Source organism: Chelonia mydas, chromosome 3, assembly GCF_015237465.2.
Source record: "Chelonia mydas isolate rCheMyd1 chromosome 3, rCheMyd1.pri.v2, whole genome shotgun sequence".
NCBI lineage: Eukaryota > Metazoa > Chordata > Testudines > Cheloniidae > Chelonia > Chelonia mydas.
In genome coordinates this window covers 74864599-74886126 of record NC_057851.1, presented here as the reverse complement: position 1 = coordinate 74886126, position 21528 = coordinate 74864599, and the positions used below count along the sequence as shown (strand labels likewise).

Below are 21528 nucleotides of genomic sequence, written 5' to 3'. Positions count from 1 at the left end.
CCAGTCAAAATAACTTAACTCTTGCTTCTGGTGGCTCCCTTTCAATCATTACTCAGGAGACTGATTGTCCTCAGTCTCCTTTTAGTCTATTTATTCCCTAACTCAGGAAGGCCAGAGTGTGTGTCGCTGGTGACTAGGTTGAACAGCTCTGTCATAAATATAAAGGGAAGGGTAACCACCTTTCTGTATACAGAACTATAAAATCCCTCCTGGCCAGAGGCAAAACCCTTTCACCTGTAAAGGGTTAAGAAGCTAAGATAACCTCGCTGGCACCTGACCAAAATGACCAATGAGGAGACAAGATACTTTCAAAGCTGGGGGGAAGAGACAAAGGGTCTGTCTGTTTGTGTGATGCTTTTGCCGGGACCAGGTCAGGAATGCTCTTCAGAACTTCTGTTAAGTTAGTAAGTAATCTAGCTAGAAATGCATTAGATTTCCTTTTGTTAAAGGGCTGGTAAAATAGGTTGTGCTGAATGGAATGTATATTCCTGTTTTTGTGTCTTTTTGTAACTTAAGGTTTTGCCTAGAGGGATTCTCTATGTTTTGAATCCGATTACCCTGTAAGGTATTTACCATCCTGATTTTACAGAGGGGATTCTTATACTTTTTCTTTAATTAAAATTCTTCTTTTAAGATCCTGATTGCTTTTTCATTGTTCTTAAGATCCAAGGGTTTGGGTCTGTGTTCACCTATGCAAATTGGTGAGGATTTTTATCAAGCCTTCCCCAGGAAAGGGGGTGTAGGGCTTGGGGGGAAGACGTCTCCAAGTGGGCTCTTTCCCTGTTCTTTGTTTAACATGCTTGGTGGTGGCAGCATAGGGTTCAAGGACAAGGCAAAGTTTGTACCTTGAGGAAGTTTTTAACCTAAGCTGGTAAGAATAAGCTTAGGGGGTCTTTCATGCAGGTCCCCACATCTGTACCCTAGAGTTCAGAGTCGGGAAGGAACCTTGACAAGCTCTATACTGTTTCCCTTCTCTTCTTCCTTGTTGTCGGTCTCCCTTCATACTTCACCATATCCATCCCATCCTTGGTCTCAAGTGGCTGGGTCTCTCATAACAGTCCCTCCCTTCGTGAACTGATTCAGCTTCTCCTACTGTTTCAGACCCTTCACTTTTTCTTCCAGAATGGAAGTCAGCTTGCACTTCAAGCATATGTATCCCACCTGGCATTCATACAGATAAAGTAACATTTTCTGCAATTGACTGTCTGTTTCTTTGGTGGTCATATCTCAGTTACTGCTAATACCACTTGCTCTCTTGCTGAATCAAGTATCTACTATAAATCTTCATTCTTAAACGCGCTTGAGGAATAACCAGTTTGAGGCTCTGTGGTTGTACCATTGCCACTAGGCTAATATGAAGCCTCTAGTAGTGGATTTGGGATAGGATTAATATAACAATGAATATTATTTACATTAAACTCCTTTATTCAGTTATACATAAAGCTTTATGGAAAAAGGAAATGAGAATCCTGTTGCATATTGCAAAATTGACTTCTTCTGCTCTGTATAGTAGAAGTAAGATTTGGGCATTCTTACCTTGGGGCAGTATTTGGCAAAGCTTTCTCAGGAGCTAAGGGAAGCCACAGTGTTTACTGGAGACCTCTGGACTCTATCTTGGGTCATATGAGGGGCTTGTAAATGCAATTTATAACTTTATATTGTGCCACCTGCTGTTAAGAATTTAGTATTGCAAGGGAAGCAACTCCCTATTGAAGAGTGGAAAACTAAATTGGTTAGTCTCTAAGGTGCCACAAGTACTCCTTTTCTTTTTGCGAATACAGACTAACACGGCTGCTACTCTGAAACCTACTCAATATTAGTTGTTTTTTATTGTTTTGTTTTATTTTAGGTGCTTTGTTGCTGTTGGCCCTTTACATCTTCTTGATTGGAAGTTGTAAGGTGGAAAAGCAGTTTAATGAGAAAGGAAATATGTATTTACAAATACATATATAAAGAAAAAAAAGTGAGGCAGATTGATTGGAGAGCACTGATTAACTAAAACCAGTAAAAGGTGGAGCCAAGAGACTATAAATCTGGTCTATAGCCCCCTGAGCTCATTCCAGCCTGGAAATGTTCCAGTTTAAGAGCCCAGCTGGACTAAGACCTCTGATTCAAGCTAGACACTCACTCAACCTAGGTGAGGCTCTTGTGATAGTTATATCTCTGAATAAGAGGTTTTGCCAGATGCCTTCTTGTCCTTGAAGGTGGATTTCAGAAAGGGTGATTGTTTCATATGATTGTTGCTATTAGAGTTCTGAAAGTTAAAAATAAAAGTTCCCTATTTTGATACTTGATGGACTCCTGATTTACACTCTGCTTTATGCTGTATTTACTGATTCGATGATCCATGCTATTACAGTTGTATTATGACAACCTGCTCCTGTCATTTGCAATCACTTTCATATCTCAGAGCAAAGTTTTCAAATGTGTTTTCCTATAACTAAGCACCTATATTCATAAAGTGTAGGCACTTAAATGAGAGGTCTGATTTTCAGAGCTGGTGAGTGCTCATCTCTACATCCCCTCTCCTGGTTCTCTTCTCTGCTCCACACATTTTCCAAGACAGTCTTCCTCTTTCATTCAGACGCAATCCCAAATCCCCACAGCTCCCAAAATTTGGCCCATAGTGGACTAAAGTATTATGTAATTTCTCTCAGCAAACCCAGCTTTGCTCCACTATATTCCTGTATTCAGCGCAAGCATCCATGATGCCTCTCTTAGTTAGAGGGAAAGGTTAACCTCTTCCTTGTTAACCTCTGCACATGTTACATTGGACATGGATTGGGAGAGAAATCAGGCCAAAATTTCAGACATGGGTGCCTATCGTTAGGCACGGTATATCCACAGCTATCTTAAGAAAGCTGAAGTTGAAATGAGAAATGAAGCTCTGTATGTTTCTCTTCCCCTCTGTAATGTAGCTGAATTAAACCACACTTGATAACCTTCTTTTGGACTCAGTTGAATAAGGTCATGCATTATGTAGTAGATCTTCAATGGAGCTCATCCTCCAGCAGCTCCCACTGAAACACCTACATATGTGGCCAAATTTTCAAAATTGTTCAGCACCCAGGAACTCTTTCAAAAACAATGACCTGTCCAGTGCACTGGACACTTCTGAAACACTGGCCATTTCATTTAGGGACCTAAAGTGGAGCTGAGCAACTGTTTTGAAAATCTGTGCTGAACTCTGGCACTATTAAAATCAATGGGAAACCATTGACTTCCGGGGAGTAGAATTTCAAGCCTGGTCCAAATTATGGGTGTGCTGCACTTCTTTCAATGTATTGCTATCAACCTTAATTTTGGACTGGGGTTGAGCAAATCCCTGTTGACTGTATGTTTAGCGCTTATGGAGCGGGACAGATACTCTCCATTTGCTTTCTTGTTTTAAAACAGAAAGCTGTTTAAATTTCACCTAGACATTCAGATTCCTCCCCACATTATTACCCCATCTCCCCAGAATTTCCTAACAAAACCTGTTAAAAAGATAACAAACCATCTCTAGAAACCCCCAGCCCTACTTCTAGAAACACTCAGCTCAGTATCCAGCCCTCTGTTTCCATCATCCTCTTTTGCAAAATATATGCTTGTTATTTACTGTCTCTTGAGCACCCTACAAAATTGTCTTAAGCATTTAACTTGTTATACTTAAAAATGCTACTCTATCATTTTTGGTACTGTTCTATGGTTATATGTTGATTATTTATATCTGGTGATTGATATTCTGTAATCTCTCTATGGATATGAGCTGTATACACAAATATTCAGAGCAAAACCCAAGTGTTTCTTAATTATAATGGTAAAAAGACCCTAGCTAATGAAGGTAGTACACATTCCCATCGTTCTAGCATAACACATTGCCCAAAACAAAATGCTTAAGTTGTCCTAAGTAATACTTTACCTCAACTTCCAAATTGTGAGTTAATTCTATTTCCATCATCATAAACATAAGGTTTTTTTATAAGGTTATTAAAGGATACCTCCTACTTAAGAGCACAAATATGAACCTACATTCAATATGATGCAGTTGTAACATGGTATAAATAGATCTCTCATACAGGGAAAGTATTTAAATTTTTTTTAATACTTCACATTATTCTCCAAGCAAATAGGATGAACATGTCAAGTACCTTTTCAAGACCTTCTTCCTTGAGGCTGATCACATCTAAATCAAAATCTGTCCTTAAGCCATTGGTTTTGTTGAAAGTTATCCTGCCTGTGAGGCCTTCCCAGTGGGCCTATGGAAGGAGAAAAATAATTTCCATAAATAAGCCACAAAAAAAAAAAAAGAACAAAAAATTAATTTCTACCAAAATGGGAATATTAATTATTCATTACATTTAAATAATTCACCTTGTGGCTGATCTAAAGATAAAATAATTTCATATTCATTTCTGAGATTCTTAGGGTTTTTCCTAATTAAACCAACCTTTCTTTAATCTCTGTACACAATTTCTTAACAGCCTTCCATTTTAGCCAATAAAAATTGGTCTTAGTGTGATGAAAGACTGTTTCCATTAACTCTTCTCAGACATTTATAATTACCATTACCATGACAGAAATTAAACAAATCCAGTACATATAGTGGGGAAAATAAAAATGGTAATTATAAATGTCTTTGTTTAATTTCTGTCATTTTTTCTTTTCTGCAAATAAGGTCTTGATGCTGTGAGGTGCTGAGCCTCAAATCCGTTTGTGACAACAGGCACCAACAGGAGTGCTGGAACAATTTTTATAGTGGGATTGCAGAGAGCCATTTAAACAAACAACGTCAAGCCTGGGGGTGCGGTAGCACTCCCAGGACCCCTAGTTCCAGCACCTATGACATTGAGGGACCTGAGTCAGCACCTATCAGAAATGAACGCTTAATTTTAGAAGGCACAATATATTATTTTCTTATAATTTTTAAGTGGTAGAGCCTAATGATGCCATTAATGGGTTCTGCAAGCATGGTCATTGTTAATAACTGAAAATAAGAAGTATATTACTCTCCCAATGTATCTGTTATAGTGAAAGCATTCAAGAGGAGATGTCAGAAGAGCAATTTATGATCTTGCAAGTAGGCACCGTTAAAAATGGAAATTTACGACACTGCTGTATTTATCTTTACCACATTATTTCCTCTACTGACAATGGAAAATTCAGAGCTAGGCACTTACAGAACAACATATTTGAACAATGTACCATGCTGACCCTCAACGTCTTAAATTATGCATGATTGTATAAGGACTAAATTTTAAATAAAAATCCAAGAGAAGTTACATTGAGGCAAAACATATAAATTTGAGACATTTATGGGGAAAAAAAATCCAGCCTATAGATTTTTACGTTACCAGATGTGTACAGAATAAATAGCGAACAGATTAAAGTGAAAAAGGCTGAGGAAAGGTTGCCTGGGAAGTGGTGGACCAAGGAATATAGGCTAGAATTTTGCTTTTAGAATTTTACATATCTGCTTCTGTGATCATTTTAGCATCACAGAAGTTCCAAGAAAGATCTATCAGCAAAACATTTCATTTTGTCTATTTGCAGTGCAGTACTTTCACCCTTTTGTGTTTTTTATATTTATAAATTGCTCCTGTACGAACAACCATATGAACAGTTTTTAAACGTAAATGAGGCTTTGACTGCAAGTCTCCCCACACACAACAAGCAGAAAGAGTCCCACCTGCTGGAAAAAAAAAATAAAGTAGACTAAGGGTGGGGGGAAGATGGGATGGAGGATAGGGGTAAGAAGAAACCAGAACATATTTTATTAATGACATACCTCTTTAATGAGACTCATAAAGCGGGTCCCAAAGCGCCATGGTTTGTGCCGATTACACTGTAATGAACTGACAGTCATCTGTGGGAACTGCTGGACAGCCACTGACACCACATGAACTGCATCATACATTAAAGCTGCGTCCGTCTGAAATTAGAATGAAATCAATGCAGTGAACACAAAATTGAAAGTGCATGACAGAGAATAAAAAAAGAGAAAGAAAAAATCTGTCCTGCTGTTTGTTATAATGCAGTGTGACAGGGTCAGGCCAGATGGCTACAGGAGAGCGATAGAAGGCAGATATATTAGCCCCAGGTTAAGTAGGTCCCTTTTCCCTAGGAAAGGTAACAGGGAAGGTTCCAGAACAATCAGGAACCTTCTGGAGACAATTAAGACTGACAGGCTGATTAGAACACCTGCAGCCAATCAAGAAGCTGCTAGAATCAATTAAGGCAGGCTAATCAGGGCATCTGGGTTTAAAAAGGAGCTCACTTCAGTTTGTGGTGTGTGTGTGAGGAGCTGGGAGCAATAGGTGTTAGGAGCTTAGAGTAAGAACGCATACTGTTGGAGGATTGAGGAGCACAAGCATCATCAGACACCAGGAGGAACGTCCTATGGTGAGGATAAAGAAGGTATTGGGAGGAGGCCATGGGGAAGTAGCCCAGAGAGTTGTAGCTGTTGCACAGCTGTTCCAGGAGGCACTCTAGACAGCTGCATACCACAGGGCCCTGGGCTGGAACCCGGAGTAGAGGGCGGGCCCGGGTTCCCCCCAAACCTCCCAACTCCTGGTCAGACACAGGAGGAGCTGATCTGGACTGTGGGTTCATGAAAATGGCCAAACGGAGGGCTGCTGTGAAGCTCCAAGGTGAGCAAATCCACCAATAAGCACAAGACCCACCAAGGTAGAGGAGGAACTTTGTCATGGCAGGCAGAAAACTGTATGACTGCTTATGCAGCACTGTCAAATAAAACATAGTTACCAAGTTCCTACATCAGAAATGTCAAGCTCTTCAGTTTTAGCTTTTCTTTTTAAATCCACATATAAGGGCCCAATTACATACTATCTGGGATCACTGCAGAGCTCTGACAACTAAGATGACTTGTTTATAATATTAAAAAAGAAGTACCTCCGGGGGCTATATAAATCACACTATGCATGTATAAGTCAATGAGCAAGTTATTCTCTTGGGTCAGGAGAAAGATTACAAAGGCCTCAGCTAAGAAGGAACATACACAGGCAGTGAAAATAATATTTTTTCCATTTTAGAATTACAGAGAAGATACAATCCCAAAGGTGCTCAGCATATTCACTAATCACTTTTTAGAAACTCAGTTTAATCCCTAGGGTTGATTTGACCAATTTTTCCCATAAATGAGAGGGAATTCAAATTTACATTAAAATTCATATTCATTTTAATTGTTATCTTGTGCCCCTCCAAATAAATAGCCTTTTTACGCTCAGTAAATGCTAACCAGCATCATGCTAACAGCATTGAGCTACTCACTCAACCGACACAGTACACTGTGCAAAGAAACCAATATGTCTCTTTCATTTTGTTTGATAAATAGTGGCAAGTGTTGCCACCAAAACTGAGAAGAGGACCTCAGACTCAGCTGGTGGAAATGAACTCTGCCATCTGCTCACCATACCATAGAGAAAAAGGACCTATTTCCCCTTCTCATTCACATAATTAGTGAGCTGTGAAATGAGTTCTTTAATGGATAGGAAACCTGGAGATTATTGCACTTGTCACAATACAATACAATGTAATACAAAATGAGCTTATGCAAATGCATCTTAGGGCATTTTACAATATGCAAAAGTGCTATGCCTTTATAGACCATAAGCCACGTTTAGATTGAAATAGGTCTCCTGAGGTGGCATTTCAAATTCAAATGGGAATAAATCCCAATTTTGAAATAGTCAGTACAATGGCTTCAGATGATTCAAGCAGCAACTAAGCTTGTACTGATACTACAACTCAGCCAAAAAATACACAGATCCTAAATTGTTCACCACCTAATAACTCATTAAAATATTTTTAAGGTCAAATTGATATCTGAGAAGGAGCCAATATAACTCCCAAAAGCTGGAGTAATATACAAAGTCTGCTGTGTATAAATTAAAATTCTGGTGACCGCATCTTGCTAAAGTTGGAGCTATTCAATATTTTCTGAAGGAAACCATAAAATAATGTACTACACATTAGTCTAGCTCAGATTTCAAATGTATGTGCTATGGTCTTCTTGCAAGAGGGTATTTTCACTGCCCAACTTCTAACTATATTCCCCGAACCAAAGACAGGAAAAGCTAATCACACATCTCCTCTAGCAATCAGTAGTCAGAATGCTTTCCATAGTGATCATCACCATTTTTAGAAAAAACAGGAATAAGAACAATTTTATTGAAAGAGAGAGACAGTCAACTGCAACAAATAGATTAAACTAATCAACAACTAAGCCTCCTTCATATTAAATTTGTCCCACCCCATCTATGAACAAATATGTCTGGAGGAGGACAGTATGTAGACTACCTTTTCCTGCAGAACGGGGGAGACAATTGTCAGAGAAGCAAGCAAGAGCCAGAAAATTAAACTAAAAGGGAGGCAGTTACTAGAAGCGACCCTGTGAAGAGCAAGCTGTGGCAGGGGAAGAGCTCTGTGTGCATGGCAGGAAAGTCAGAGATAAGTATGAACCTTTAGATTGAAGTGATAGACTTTACCTGTGGGACTATTTGGAAGGCTTTGCAAACCAGCCCCGAGTGAAAAGCGGTAGGACTGATAAGAAAAGCTGTGGGGAGCCTTTATGGGGCCCTGAAGAGGGAGAACAGAGGGAGGCTGCTTCAAAGGGAATTCAGGTCACCAGGAACCGCTCAGGAAGCGGCAGCCCTCTCATGGCACTAAAGAAAACTCATGATTTTGTCCAGAGTGAAATTTCATCAAGTGTGCACTTAAGAGCCGTTTTTAACAATAAAAATAATCCTTTTTTTCCTTCCGATCAAAACTTCAAATTCCCATAAATACCTGTGAAGGAGTTGCACTCAGACATTCATGAAGTGAAACCTAGTATAATAGTGTTCAGTCCACAGATAGACAAGCAACTGATTACATGCTCTTGAGTGTAAATATATTATTTCATGTACAACCATCAAAATACCAGTGCAAAATCTGGATAAACGTAAGTCGCTGAGTAACACAAAACCTTATAACGTTGCCCAGTGCAAACTGCTTTAATGAGGAATTGTTAGGAACACTGAACAATGCAGTTACTTGAATTTCAGGGAGTCAAATTAAAATTGTCTGCTTCAGAAGTAGGTAGCGTTGCCAGGTATCGAGTTTTCGACCGGAACGTCTGGTCAAAAAGGGACCCTGTCGGCTCTGGTCAGCCCCACTGATCAGGCTGTTAAAAGTCCAGTTGGCGGCTCAGCAGAGCTCAGGCAGGTTCCCTGCCTGCCAGGGCTCCATGTGGCTCCTGGAAGCAGTGGCACATCCGCCCTCTGGCTCCTATGCATAGGGGACTGACTCCTCATGCTTCCCCCACCCCAAGCGCCGGCTCTGCAGTTCCCATTGGCTGCGGGGGTGGCACCTGTGGATGGGGCAGTGCACAGAGCCGCCTGGTCGTGCCTCCGCATAGGAGCCAAAGGGGAAACATGACACTGCTTCCGGGAGTCGCCTGAGGTAAGTACTGCCTGGAGCTTGCACCCTTGACTCCCCTCCCATGCCCCAACCCACTGCCACAGCTCTGATACCCCTCCTGCTCTCCGAACCCCTCACTCCCAGCCTGGAGCACACTCCTGCACCCCCCAACCTCTCATCCCTAGCCCCACCCCAGAGCCCTCACCTCCCAGCTGGAGCCCTCACACCTTCCCGCACCGTAACCCCCTGCGCCAGCCCAGTGAAAATCAGCAAATTGGGTTGGGGACAGCAAGCGATAGATGGAGTGAATGGGGGGTGGGGCCTTGGAGAAGGGCTGGGTTAGGGGTGGGGAAAGGGAATTTGGTTTTCTGCGAGTAGAAACCTGGCAACCCTAGAAGTAGGATAATGTCCATTTAAAAAATCATCATGTAATTTGATTATTTTTCTTTTGACCGTTCTACAGAATGCTTTGAAAAGTTAGGTTAATGCTTTAGCATACATTCTTTGAACATGATGGTATATATGTGTCCAACATCCAGCATGGTTTTGGTTGTTGTGGGTGGCTTTTGGGATTTTTTGTTTTTTGTTTTTTTGTTGCTACTCATTATCTCACTACCTTGGTGTGTTTAGGTCTTCCCCCTTTCACCTTCACCTTCCTCACAATGGTGCCAAGAAAGGGAAAGGCAGGAAAGTCTCTGGATATGTCTACACTTGGAGCTGAAGGTGTGATTTTTATTTTTAGCCACACAAGCTTGATCAAAGCTTGCACAAGTATGTAGTTTCAAGCTGGGAATCACACCCCCAGCTCCAAGTGTAGATATACCCTCTATCATCCAGGTGCTGGGACTTGTCCTACCCACCGCCACGCTGTTTGGGTGATGGGGATGGTGGAGGACAGTGTTATAGGCTCCTCTCCTGCAGTGGGGTGAGGGGTAACTGAGTGAGTTTAAGCAGCTTGCTGGGGACGGGAAGTGTTTCTCGGCTTCATGTTTCACCCTCACCCATTCCACCTTTACATAGGTGTGCTGGGTCTCCTGTGATGCCAGGGGCTAGACTGATCACCAGTTTTGGAATCACAGAATCATAGAAGGTTAGGGTTGGAAGAAACCTCAGAAGGTCATCTAGTCCAACCCCCTGCTCAAAGCAGGACCAACACCAACTAAATCATCCCAGCCAGGGCTTTGTCAAGCCAGGCCTTAAAAACCTCTAAGAATGGAGATTCCACCACCTCCCTAGGTAACCCATTCCAGTGCTTCACCACCCTCCTAGTGAAATAGTGTTTCCTAATATTCAACCTAGACGTCCCCCACTGCAACTTGAGACCACTGCTCCTTGTTCTGTCATCTGCCACCACTGAACAGCTGAACTCCATCCTCTTTGGAACCTGTCTCCAAGTAGTTGAAGGCTGCTATCAAATCCTCCCTCAATTTTCTCTTCTGCAGACTAAACAAGCACAGTTCCCTCAGCCTCTCCTCATAAGTCATGTGGCCCCAGCACCTCATCATTTTTGTTGACCTCTATTGGACTCTCTCCAAATTGTACACATCCTTTCTGTAGTGGGGGGGCCCAAAACTGGACACAATACTCCAGGTGTGGCCTCACCAATGCCAAATAGAGGGGAATCATCACTTCACTCGATCTGTTGGCAATGTTCCTACTAATGTAGCCCAATATGCCCTTAGCCTTCTTGGCAACAAGGGCACACTGCTGACTCATATCCAGCTTCTCATCCAATCTAATCCCCAGGTCCTTTTCTGCAGAACTGCTGCTTAGCCAGTCGGTTCCCAGCCTGTAGCAGTGCATGGGATTCTTCCTCTCTAAGTGCAGGACTCTGCACTTGTCCTTGTTGAACCTCAGATTTCTTTTGGCCCAATCCTCCAATTTGTCTAGGTTACTCTGGACCCCATCCCTACCCTCCAGCATATCTACCTCTCCCACAGCTTAGTGTCTTCTGCGAATTTACTGAGGGTGCAATCCATCCCATCATCCAGATCATTAATGAAAAAGTTGAACAAAACCGGCCCCAGGACTGACCCCTGGGGCATTCCACTGGATACCGGCTGCCAACTAGACATCGAGCCCAACAATCTAGCCAGATTTCTATCCATTTTATAGTCCACTCATCCAACCCATACATTTTTAAACTTTCCGGCAAGAATACTGTGGGACACAGTATCAAAAGCTTTGCTAAAGTCAAGATATATCACGATCATTGCTTTCTCCATATCCACAGAACCAGTTATATCATAGAAGGCAATCAGGCTGGTCAGGCATGACTTGCCCTTGGTAAATCTATGTTGACTGTCCCTGATCACCTCTCTCTCCTCCAAGTGCTTCAAAATGGTTTCCTTGAGGACCTGCTCCATGATTTTTCCAAGGATCGAGGTAGGCTGATCAGTCTGTAATTCCCCGGGTTCTCCTTCTTCCCTTTTTTAAAGATGGGCACTATATTTGCCTTTTTCCAATTGTCTGGGATCTCCCCCGATCGCCAAGAGTTTTCCAAGATAATTAGCAATGGCTCTGCAATCACAGCAGCCAATTCCCTCAGCACCCTCAGATGTGTTAGCTCTGGACCCATGGACTTGTGCATCTGGAAGGGATTTTTCCCACATGGTGAAATTGACAAGCTGATGTTTGGGGTTTTTTCACCTTCCATCTGGCATGCAGGAGACCTCTTGGGGGGCTTCCAATGAAGCTGGTGGGTTACAAATGGTCCAGTTAAATGCCCCAAAACCCACTGAGCTTCCTAGGCACTCATATGGCATGGTGAGGGGCATGCTTCTGAGTGCCTCTTCTCCCTCCAGTATGGGGAAAGGAAGGAGCTGGGACCTTGACATCCAGAAAGAGTCCTTGGACAGGCCAGAGGAGAACTGGAGGTCCTGGTGATGTCAAGGAATTATGATGTCATTGGAATAACAGAGACTTGGTGGGATAACTCACATGACTGGAGTACTGTCATGGATGGTTATAAACTGTTCAGGAAGGACAGGCAGGGCAGAAAAGGTGGGGGAGTAGCACTGTATGTAAGGGAGCAGTATGACTGCTCAGAGCTCCGCTATGAAACTGCAGAAAAACCTGAGTGTCTACGGATTAAGTTTAGAAGTGTGAGCAACAAGAGTGATTTAGTGGTGGGAGTCTGCTATAGACCAGGGGGATGAGGTGGATGAGGCTTTCTTCCGGCAACTCGGAGAAGCTACTAGATCGCATGCCCTGGTTCTCATGGGTGACTTTAATTTTCCTGATATTTGCTGGGAGAGCAATACAGCGGTGCATAGACAATCCAGGAAGTTTTTGGAAAGCGTAGGGGACAATTTCCTGGTGCAAGTGCTAGACGAGCCAACTAGGGGGGGAGCTTTTCTTGACCTGCTGCTCACAAACAGGGAAGAATTAGTGGGGGAAGCAAAAGTGGACGGGAATCTGGGAGGCAGTGACCATGAGTTGGTTGAGTTCAGGATCCTGACACAGGGAAGAAAGGTAAGCAGCAGGATACGGACCCTGGACTTCAGGAAAGCAGACTTCGACTCCCTCAGGGAGCGGATGGGTAGGATCCCTTGGGGGACTAACATGAAGGGGAAAGGAGTCCAGGAGAGCTGGCTGTATTTCAAGGAATCCCTGTTGAGGTTACAGGGACAAACCATCCCGATGAGTCGAAAGAATAGTAAATATGGCAGGCGACCAGCTTGGCTTAACGGTGAAATCCTAGCGGATCTTAAACATACAAAAGAAGCTTACAAGAAGTGGAAGGTTGGACATATGACCAGGGAAGAGTATAAAAATATTGCTCGGGCATGTAGGAATGAAATCAGGAGGGCCAAATCGCATCTGGAGCTGCAGCTAGCAAGAGATGTCAAGAGTAACAAGAAGGGTTTCTTCAGGTATGTTGGCAACAAGAAGAAAGCCAAGGAAAGTGTGGGCCCCTTACTGAATGAGGGAGGCAACCTAGTGACAGAGGATGTGGAAAAAGCTAATGTGCTCAATGCTTTTTTTGCCTCTGTCTTCACTAACAAGGACAGCTCCCAGACTGCTGCGCTGGGCATCGCAACATGGGGAGTAGATGGCCAGCCCTCTGTGGAGAAAGAGGTGGTTAGGGACTATTTAGAAAAGCTGGACGTGCACAAGTCTATGGGGCCGGACGAGTTACATCCGAGAGTGCTAAAGGAATTGGCGGATGTGATTGCAGAGCCATTGGCCATTATCTTTGAAAACTCGTGGCGAACGGGGGAAGTCCCAGATGAAAAAGGCTAATGTAGTGCCAATCTTTAAAAAAGGGAAGAAGGAGGATCCTGGGAACTACAGGCCAGTCAGCCTCACCTCAGTCCCCGGAAAAATCATGGAGCAGGTCCTCAAGGAATCAATCCTGAAGCACTTACACGAGAGGAAAGTGATCAGGAACAGTCAGCATGGATTCACCAAGGGTAGGTTATGCCTGACTAATCTAATAGCCTTCTATGATGAGATTACTGATTCTGTGGATGAAGGGAAAGCAGTGGATGTATTGTTTCTTGACTTTAGCAAAGCTTTTGACATGGTCTCCCACAGTATTCTTGTCAGCAAGTTAAAGAAGTATGGGCTGGATGAATGCACTATAAGGTGGGTAGAAAGTTGGCTAGATTGTCGGGCTCAACGGGTAGTGATCAATGGCTCCATGTCTAGTTGGCAGCTGGTGTCAAGTGGAGTGCCCCAGGGGTCGGTCCTGGGGCCGGTTTTGTTCAATATCTTCTTTAATGATCTGGAGGATGGTGTGGATTGCACCCTCAGCAAATTTGCGGATGATACTAAACTGGGAGGAGTGGTAGATACGCTGGAGGGCAGGGATAGGATACAGAGGGACCTAGACAAATTGGAGGATTGGGCCAAAAGAAACCTGATGCGGTTCAACAAGGATAAGTGCAGGGTCCTGCACTTAGGACGGAAGAACCCAATGCACAGCTACAGACTAGGGACCGAATGGCTAGGCAGCAGTTCTGCGGAAAAGGACCTAGGGGTTACAGTGGACGAGAAGCTGGATATGAGTCAGCAGTGTGCCCTTGTTGCCAAGAAGGCCAATGGCATTTTGGGATGTATAAGTAGGGGCATAGCGAGCAGATCGAGGGACGTGATCGTTCCCCTCTATTCGACATTCGTGAGGCCTCATCTGGAGTACTGTGTCCAGTTTTGGGCCCCACACTACAAGAAGGACGTGGATAAATTGGAGAGAGTCCAGCGAAGGGCAACAAAAATGATTAGGGGTCTGGAACACATGACTTATGAGGAGAGGCTGAGGGAACTGGGATTGTTTAGTCTGCGGAAGAGAAGAATGAGGGGGGATTTGATAGCTGCTTTCAACTACCTGAGAGGTGGTTCCAGAGAGGATGGTTCTAGACTATTCTCAGTGGTAGAAGAGGACAGGACAAGGAGTAATGGTGTCAAGTTGCAGTGGGGGAGGTTTAGGTTTGATATTAGGAAAAACTTTTTCACTAAGAGGGTGGTGAAACACTGGAATGCGTTACCTAGGGAGGTGGTAGAATCTCCTTCCTTGGAAGTTTTTAAGGTCAGGCTTGACAAAGCCTTGGCTGGGATGATTTGATTGGGGATTGGTCCTGCTTTGAGTAGGGGGTTGGACTAGATGACCTCCTCAGGTCCCTTCCAACCCTGATATTCTATGATTCTATGTAGAGGGGGCATGGCCTTCTCTTCACATTCACCCTCAGGTGCAGTACATCAAGAGCCAGAGATACCAGTTGAGATCAGCACTGGAACACTCTTGCTCAGTACTTTTGGGTGTTAACTACTATTGGTTAAATAAAATTGCAGCTTCCACATTTACCCACATGATGGTGAATATGTGGACAGAGAAACAGTGGGATATAAATGGCTACATATACTAAACCTCTACATGTCACTTTTTTTCCATGTAGAGGACAGGTCGATGTACCCAGTGAATTGCATTATTTTTGTTTACACCTCAATATATTTCAGTTCTTATCTAGTTTCAAGATGCAAAAAATACACTTTATAATTTTAGAAGACATCTACTGTATGTGTATTATCTGCTCAGGCATGACATTAATTCAGGATAGGGGTTTTCCTGATTAATTCTATTTCTTCATTAAATAGTTCTAAAGAAGTAGTACTGCTCTTCAGACAGAAAATCCTATTTCAGTTTTTATTATACAAATCCCAGCCTTCTTTAAACCCTAATCTACAAATTCTAAGTAATTTAGATGATATTCAAGCATGATGTGGAGGAATTCTTCACTGCTCAAAACCAGTTGATTAAGAAACGGATGAAAGCAGGTAAACCTACAGGTTTTCAATTAAGTTTCATTTAACTAAGAATTATTTTTTCTTAATTAATTTTTCAATAATAAAAGCCTAAATCAATATATGGCCTCCAGTTTTAAAGATATTCTGTGGAATACTTGGAATCAAGGAAGCTCTCTAAATTGAGTAGTATTATAAATAACTCAGTACCAATAGGATAGACAAACTTAATAATGTTAGCTCTGTTTGGATTTGACTGGTGTTTACTGGTGATTTTATGGATTGTGAGAAGAGCCGAAATAACAGGGAACTGGTTTAATTTTCTATAGCTAAGATAATTTGTATATTTCTAAATCTGCAATACACAGGGGCAGTCCTTTATACAGACAATTTTTTCAATGAAGTCAACAGACTTTTCACTGCATAACTGGAATGACAGACATGGAACCATAGAAATTAGAGCTTTCAAAGAGTCCTTAGGTATATAGTTCATCCCCCCTACAGATGGAGGAACAGTAACAATTACCACCTTCATGCTACTGTCCCTTCTGATCCAAGAGGATAGTCAAGTTTGGGGCCCTGCGGAAGTTCAGTTGGGAGTAGAAATTGGTGATAAACAAAACTGCACCACAGGAATACCTATTTGCAAAGAATATACAAAGTCCAGTGTCTCTGAATGCAGAAGGAATCAGCAGGAAATAGCTTCTTTTGCTCACAGCACCTTTCACAGTACTTCTTAGCCTTCACCCCTGACTCAGTTAATTCTCCCCCGGGTTTCTTCCAGGATCAGACACCGAGCTTTCAGTGGTCTTTCTGTGGTCTCTCCCAGTTACTGTGTTCACGCACATACCTGATCACAATACCCAGTAGAACCTCCCTACCCACATGGTGCTAGTTTTTCTATTAGGCCTTGTTTTAGGTGTGGACCCCCATACATGTTTCCTACAACTATCTTAGATGAAAGATGTGTTCACCTAAATGAGGTTTTAACCCAATTCATAAGTTTTCACCCAGCTCATAACAAGACCTTAATGTTTGTGAAATGCTATATTTAATACTTGTGCCTTCATGATGTATAGGGAAGGGCTGCCAAGTTTTTGTTGGTTTCCAACATTTTTTTCTGTTTATATTTTACATTAGAAATTCAGGTCCAGACCAACCTGAACAACTCTGTGAAGACTGGAGAACGGATGAGCTAGTAAAGTGATAATGTTACACAACAGCGCATAGCAAGTGAGAGGGTAAAGGATTTTTAGTCAAACTGCTTAAAGTTCTTGATATTTTTGTTGTTAAATCCCTATTTAATGTCATATTGTGGAGAAAAGAAGTCTGTTACATATTGTTAAGCCTAATGTGTGAGAGCTATCCATTTATATTCTCTAAGATCCCCCAACTAATCCTCCAGCAAAACAAGGTCAGACATGACATTCTGGATATATCTAAGGGGGAAAAACAAGCAGAATTAAAAAAAAAGAGACTTAAGGCTTTAAAGATGCAAAAGAGGATATAAGCCCTTTTTAAAAAAAACATCCTTTGCAGGCCACCTTTAAGGGCAGTGATTACAGAGATGGGAATGGAACTCAAGACCTTCTAGCTCTCAGTCCTGATCTTAATCCATTAGAACGCCACCCCTCAAAATCCCAAAGTTGTTGCTTTTTATTCTGAAGATTTCTTTTTTAAAAAGTGTCTTCAAATTTTCACAGGAAAATGTTTTTTTCCCATACATTGGAGCATAAAAAATGAACAATTTCTGGCCTCAATAAGAATTCTATTTCTAAGTATGAAAAACTATGCCTGATTTTACTTTAGAAGTTCTCCATTCTCTGGTTTAATCCACTGCAAGTATTCACTTATTACCTGCATCCCTGGGGCACAAACGGAGTCTATATATTAGCAAATGTATGCCTCCATTTATTTCCAAGGTAACCATAACAAAAGTAACCAGAGAAATGTAACACAGAAAGTGGAAGAAAATGGTCCACCAAATAATTTAACTATAGCTCTTTAAAATGTTCCAACATGTTAAAATTAGTTCATATAACATGTTCAAAGTCTTAAATAATTTCACTTATCTTGGCATGGTTAGTAAGCTCAGGAAGCAGCATGATTAGAGAGAAGGCACAGAATTATTCTTAGCTCCACAAGCAGCCAGCTCTTAAGAGGACTGTTAAGGCAACAGTAAAATCTAGTTCACATGGACTTTGGTCAGTGGCTCAACACAGGTATTATCATAGTCACTCCCATATAGAAATTATGTCGTCATTTGCATAGTCACTTCCATATCTGTAACAAGATATCCATCCTTACAATAGTTAAGACCAGGGATCAGCAACCTTTGGCTCATGGCTTATCAGGGAAATCCTCTGGTGGTCCAGGCCAGAAATGGAAGGAACCTTTACTTTATCCCACAATGTGCTGTCCATGCTATTTGTAAGGATCAGTAGCAGATTCCTTCTTCCTCCCTTGAACAAATTGTATTTTGTGGTGTAGCTGCATTCTCTCTTACTAAACACAAGCTGTAAAATCTTAATTTTGGTCTAAACGAGGGATAGTCAACCTTTGGCACACGGCCTGCCAGGGTAAGCCCCTTGGAGGGCTGGGCCGGGCCGGTTTGTTTACCTGCCGCATCCACAGGTTTGGCCAATCGCAGCTCCCACTGGCCACAGTTCACCGCTCCAGGCCAATGGGAGCTGTGGGAAGCGGCGGCCAGCACATCCCTCAGCCAGCGCCATTGGCCTGGAGCGGCGAACCGTGGCCAGGGGGAACTGCGATTGGCTGAACCTTCTGACGTGGCAGGTAAACAAACCGGCCCAGCCCGCCAGGGGGCTTGGCAGCTTTTGGCACGCAGCCCACCAGGGTAAGGCTTACCCTGGCGGGCTGTGTGCCAAAGGTTGACGATCCCTGGTTTAGACCAAAATTAAGGTTTTACAGCTTGTATTTAGTAAGAGAGAATGCAGCTACACCACAAAATACCATTTGTTCACGGGAGGAAGAAGGAATCTGCTACTGATCCTTACAAATAGCATGGACAGCACATTGGGAGTAGAGTCAAGGTTCCTTCCATTCCCCATCCACCTCCCACTCCTCACCCACTTGTGTTGGGGGAGAAGTAACAATCTTGCAGAGCCTGCTCCCCCCATTTCCATGTACAGACCAAAGATGTTGGAAGACCACAAAAGACGTGGGGTGAAGGGACGCACCTTACTCCCCTCCATAGTCACATAGATCATAACATAATCTTGCCCTTTGTGAAGAAATTATTTTCAGTGCGTTGCACTACTCAGGGTACCACCGTGACATTTATATTTATACACTGCAACTCCCCTATTGAAATCCCACCACCCTGCTCAGTCTGACAGTAAAAGAACTTCCCAGTGCTAATCATGTATCCCTTCTCCTAGGCCTTGCCTAACATGCCAATAATTTAAAATAAATTACAAAAAAGTGTTAATTACAAAAAATTGAATAAATGGCAAACCACATAGCCAAAGCAAATAACATCCCTTTCCTCCTCCTTTCTCTGTATTATGTGTAATTTCCTATTATCCAGGGTTACTTCCATTTATTGAGTTCTCGTAAGTCCACTGCAATAAATGTGTAACTCCTAACTCCAGAAATGAACCCAATATGTGTGCAAGGGGAGAAGAATCAGCCCCTATAAAGTATCTTCTTTTCCTTTTAGGACTGGCTTTGTCATAGAAGCAGACTGCTTCCCCTCTTCTAAATAAATCAGAAAAAAAGTACTTGAACACAAAGACTTAAGGAAAATCTGACAACACTGAACAGTCATGAGAGTGGAGCACCTACAGTAGAAGGACCCTCATTATTAGCTGCCTGCTACTTTCCTTGAAAGCTGTCCTGTTTGACCAGAAAACTACATAAAGCTGTCATTAAAAATTGTAGGATATGAACTGCAACTGTCAAAAAAGAACAAAGGTATATATAAAACCAACCTAAGATTTATCTATCAATGTCTGCACTTGCTTGGATATAGCAGCAAGTACTGCCTGCTCAGAAAATTATATTTCAAGGGCTATTATGACTGCTCTATGAGGCAAAACAGCCATAACTCCAGTTTACCCAGTTACCATAATGGGAATCTCTGGACAGTGAGGAGAAAATGGTTACTTAGTTTAAGGTAACTGTTCTTCAAGATGTGTAGTGCACACATCTACATTCCACAGTAGGTGTATGTGCACCCAATGTGCTCAGGTCAAATTTTGCCAGCAGTACCAGCAGATGATTATGATTGCCAGAGCTTAATTCGGAATATAAGACTCGTTTTGATAAGTAGATCTTAGGCATACATGGCCAGTCCACCTCAATTGTGTGCAGATCAAATGTCCCTCAATGCCTTCTGAATCAGCTTTTACCAGGACTTCTATGCTGGAAACTCAGTCTTGCCATTTGATGCCCAATCATCGTAGGTATCACAAATGGAAACTATCAAGCTTGTTACTGTACTACTGATAACAGGTCCACGTTTTACACTTATGTCATGAGGAAAACAGGATTAGAGACTTTGATTTTCGTCTGTACAGAGATACATGTTGCTTGCAAATTCACGATGGAGGTGGCCATACACAGCCCTGGCTTTCTTAATTTTTGCATCCACTTAGTGGTCAATTGTGGCTTCGTTGTTCAACATGCACCCAAGATAAGCAAACTGTTTGATGGCTTGGAGCATGGTATTTCAAAGCTTATTGACAGACCTTGGTAAGATTGTTGAAGAGGTGACTGATATGTAACCTCAGTTTCATTCAGCTGATGGTGAGGTCAAATTTACGAGCCATTGCAGCAAAGCAGTTTGTAAGATCCTGTCATGCTGTTTCAGAGTATGCCATCAAGGCACAATCATCAGCATAGAGCTGTTCCTGGATCAATGCTTCTGTCAGCTTGATATTTGCACATAGATGGGAAAGACTGAGGAGCTTACCAGTGCAGAAGCATAAAAAGATGCTTTTTGAAGAGCCACCAAGGGCTTCCTCTAGCACTACAGCAAATAATAGACCAAAAAGGCTAGGAGCAAGGACACATCCTTGCTTCATCCCTTCTGCAATTGGAAATAGGTCCGTTAGATCACCCTCAACATTAACTCTTCCAGCCATCCCTTCATGCAATTGTCAAACAATGTTAATAAATTTGTCTAGACATCAAAATTTAGCAAATAATTTCCAGAGGGCAGTGCAGTTGACTGTTGAAGCCTTGGTTAGTTTGAAAAACATGCACAAAGGTTGGTGCTGTTCACAAAATGTTTTCTGTAATTGTCAAATGATGAAAATCATGTCAACAGTGCTCTTCTGAGCACAAAAGCCGCACTGTGACTCAGAAAGAACGTTGCCAAAGATTTGGGTCAGGAGTCAGTTCAGGAGAATCTTTGCAAGAATATTGCCTGCCATGGAGCACAAAGATACCACGGTAATTACCACAGTCACTCTTTGAGCCTTTATGCTTATAGATAGTGATGATGTTAACATCTTTCAGTTGTTGCGGTATAATTTCTTGAAGCCAGACATGTAAGAAACACTCAAACACCCTGTCAATGAGAAAATTCCCTCTGTGTTTGAAAACTTCAATAGAATGGCATTGGGACCATCAGATTTGTTATTTTACATTATCTGAAGAGCCTTCAACACCTCAGCTTCTGTGGGTGGATCAGCAAGTGCATTAGATGTGGGAAATTTTAGGACAATATCCAGTACTCATCAGAATCATAGAATCATAGAATATCAGGGTTGGAAGGGATCTCAGGAGGTCATCTAGTCCAACCCCCTGCTCAAAGCAGGACCAATCCCCAATCAAATCATCCCAGCCAGGGCTTTGTCAAGCCTGACCTTAAAAACTTCCAAGGAAGGAGATTCTACCACCTCCCTAGGTAACGCATTC

General features: G+C 42.3%; 1 protein-coding gene across 8 annotated transcripts in view; it reads right to left on the bottom strand.

Annotated features, from left to right (window-relative positions):
• GRIK2 (glutamate ionotropic receptor kainate type subunit 2) overlaps positions 1-21528 on the bottom strand; it is a 603576-nt gene that overhangs the window by 277431 nt on the left and 304617 nt on the right. For all 8 annotated transcript variants that reach the window (XM_043542704.1, XM_037894531.2, XM_043542709.1 and 5 more), the window contains 2 exons: positions 5768-5911; positions 4131-4238 (listed from right to left, as the gene is read on the bottom strand). In XM_043542704.1, coding sequence (XP_043398639.1) covers positions 4131-4238; positions 5768-5911 — 252 coding nt within the window. The remainder of the gene's footprint in view (positions 1-4130; positions 4239-5767; positions 5912-21528) is intronic.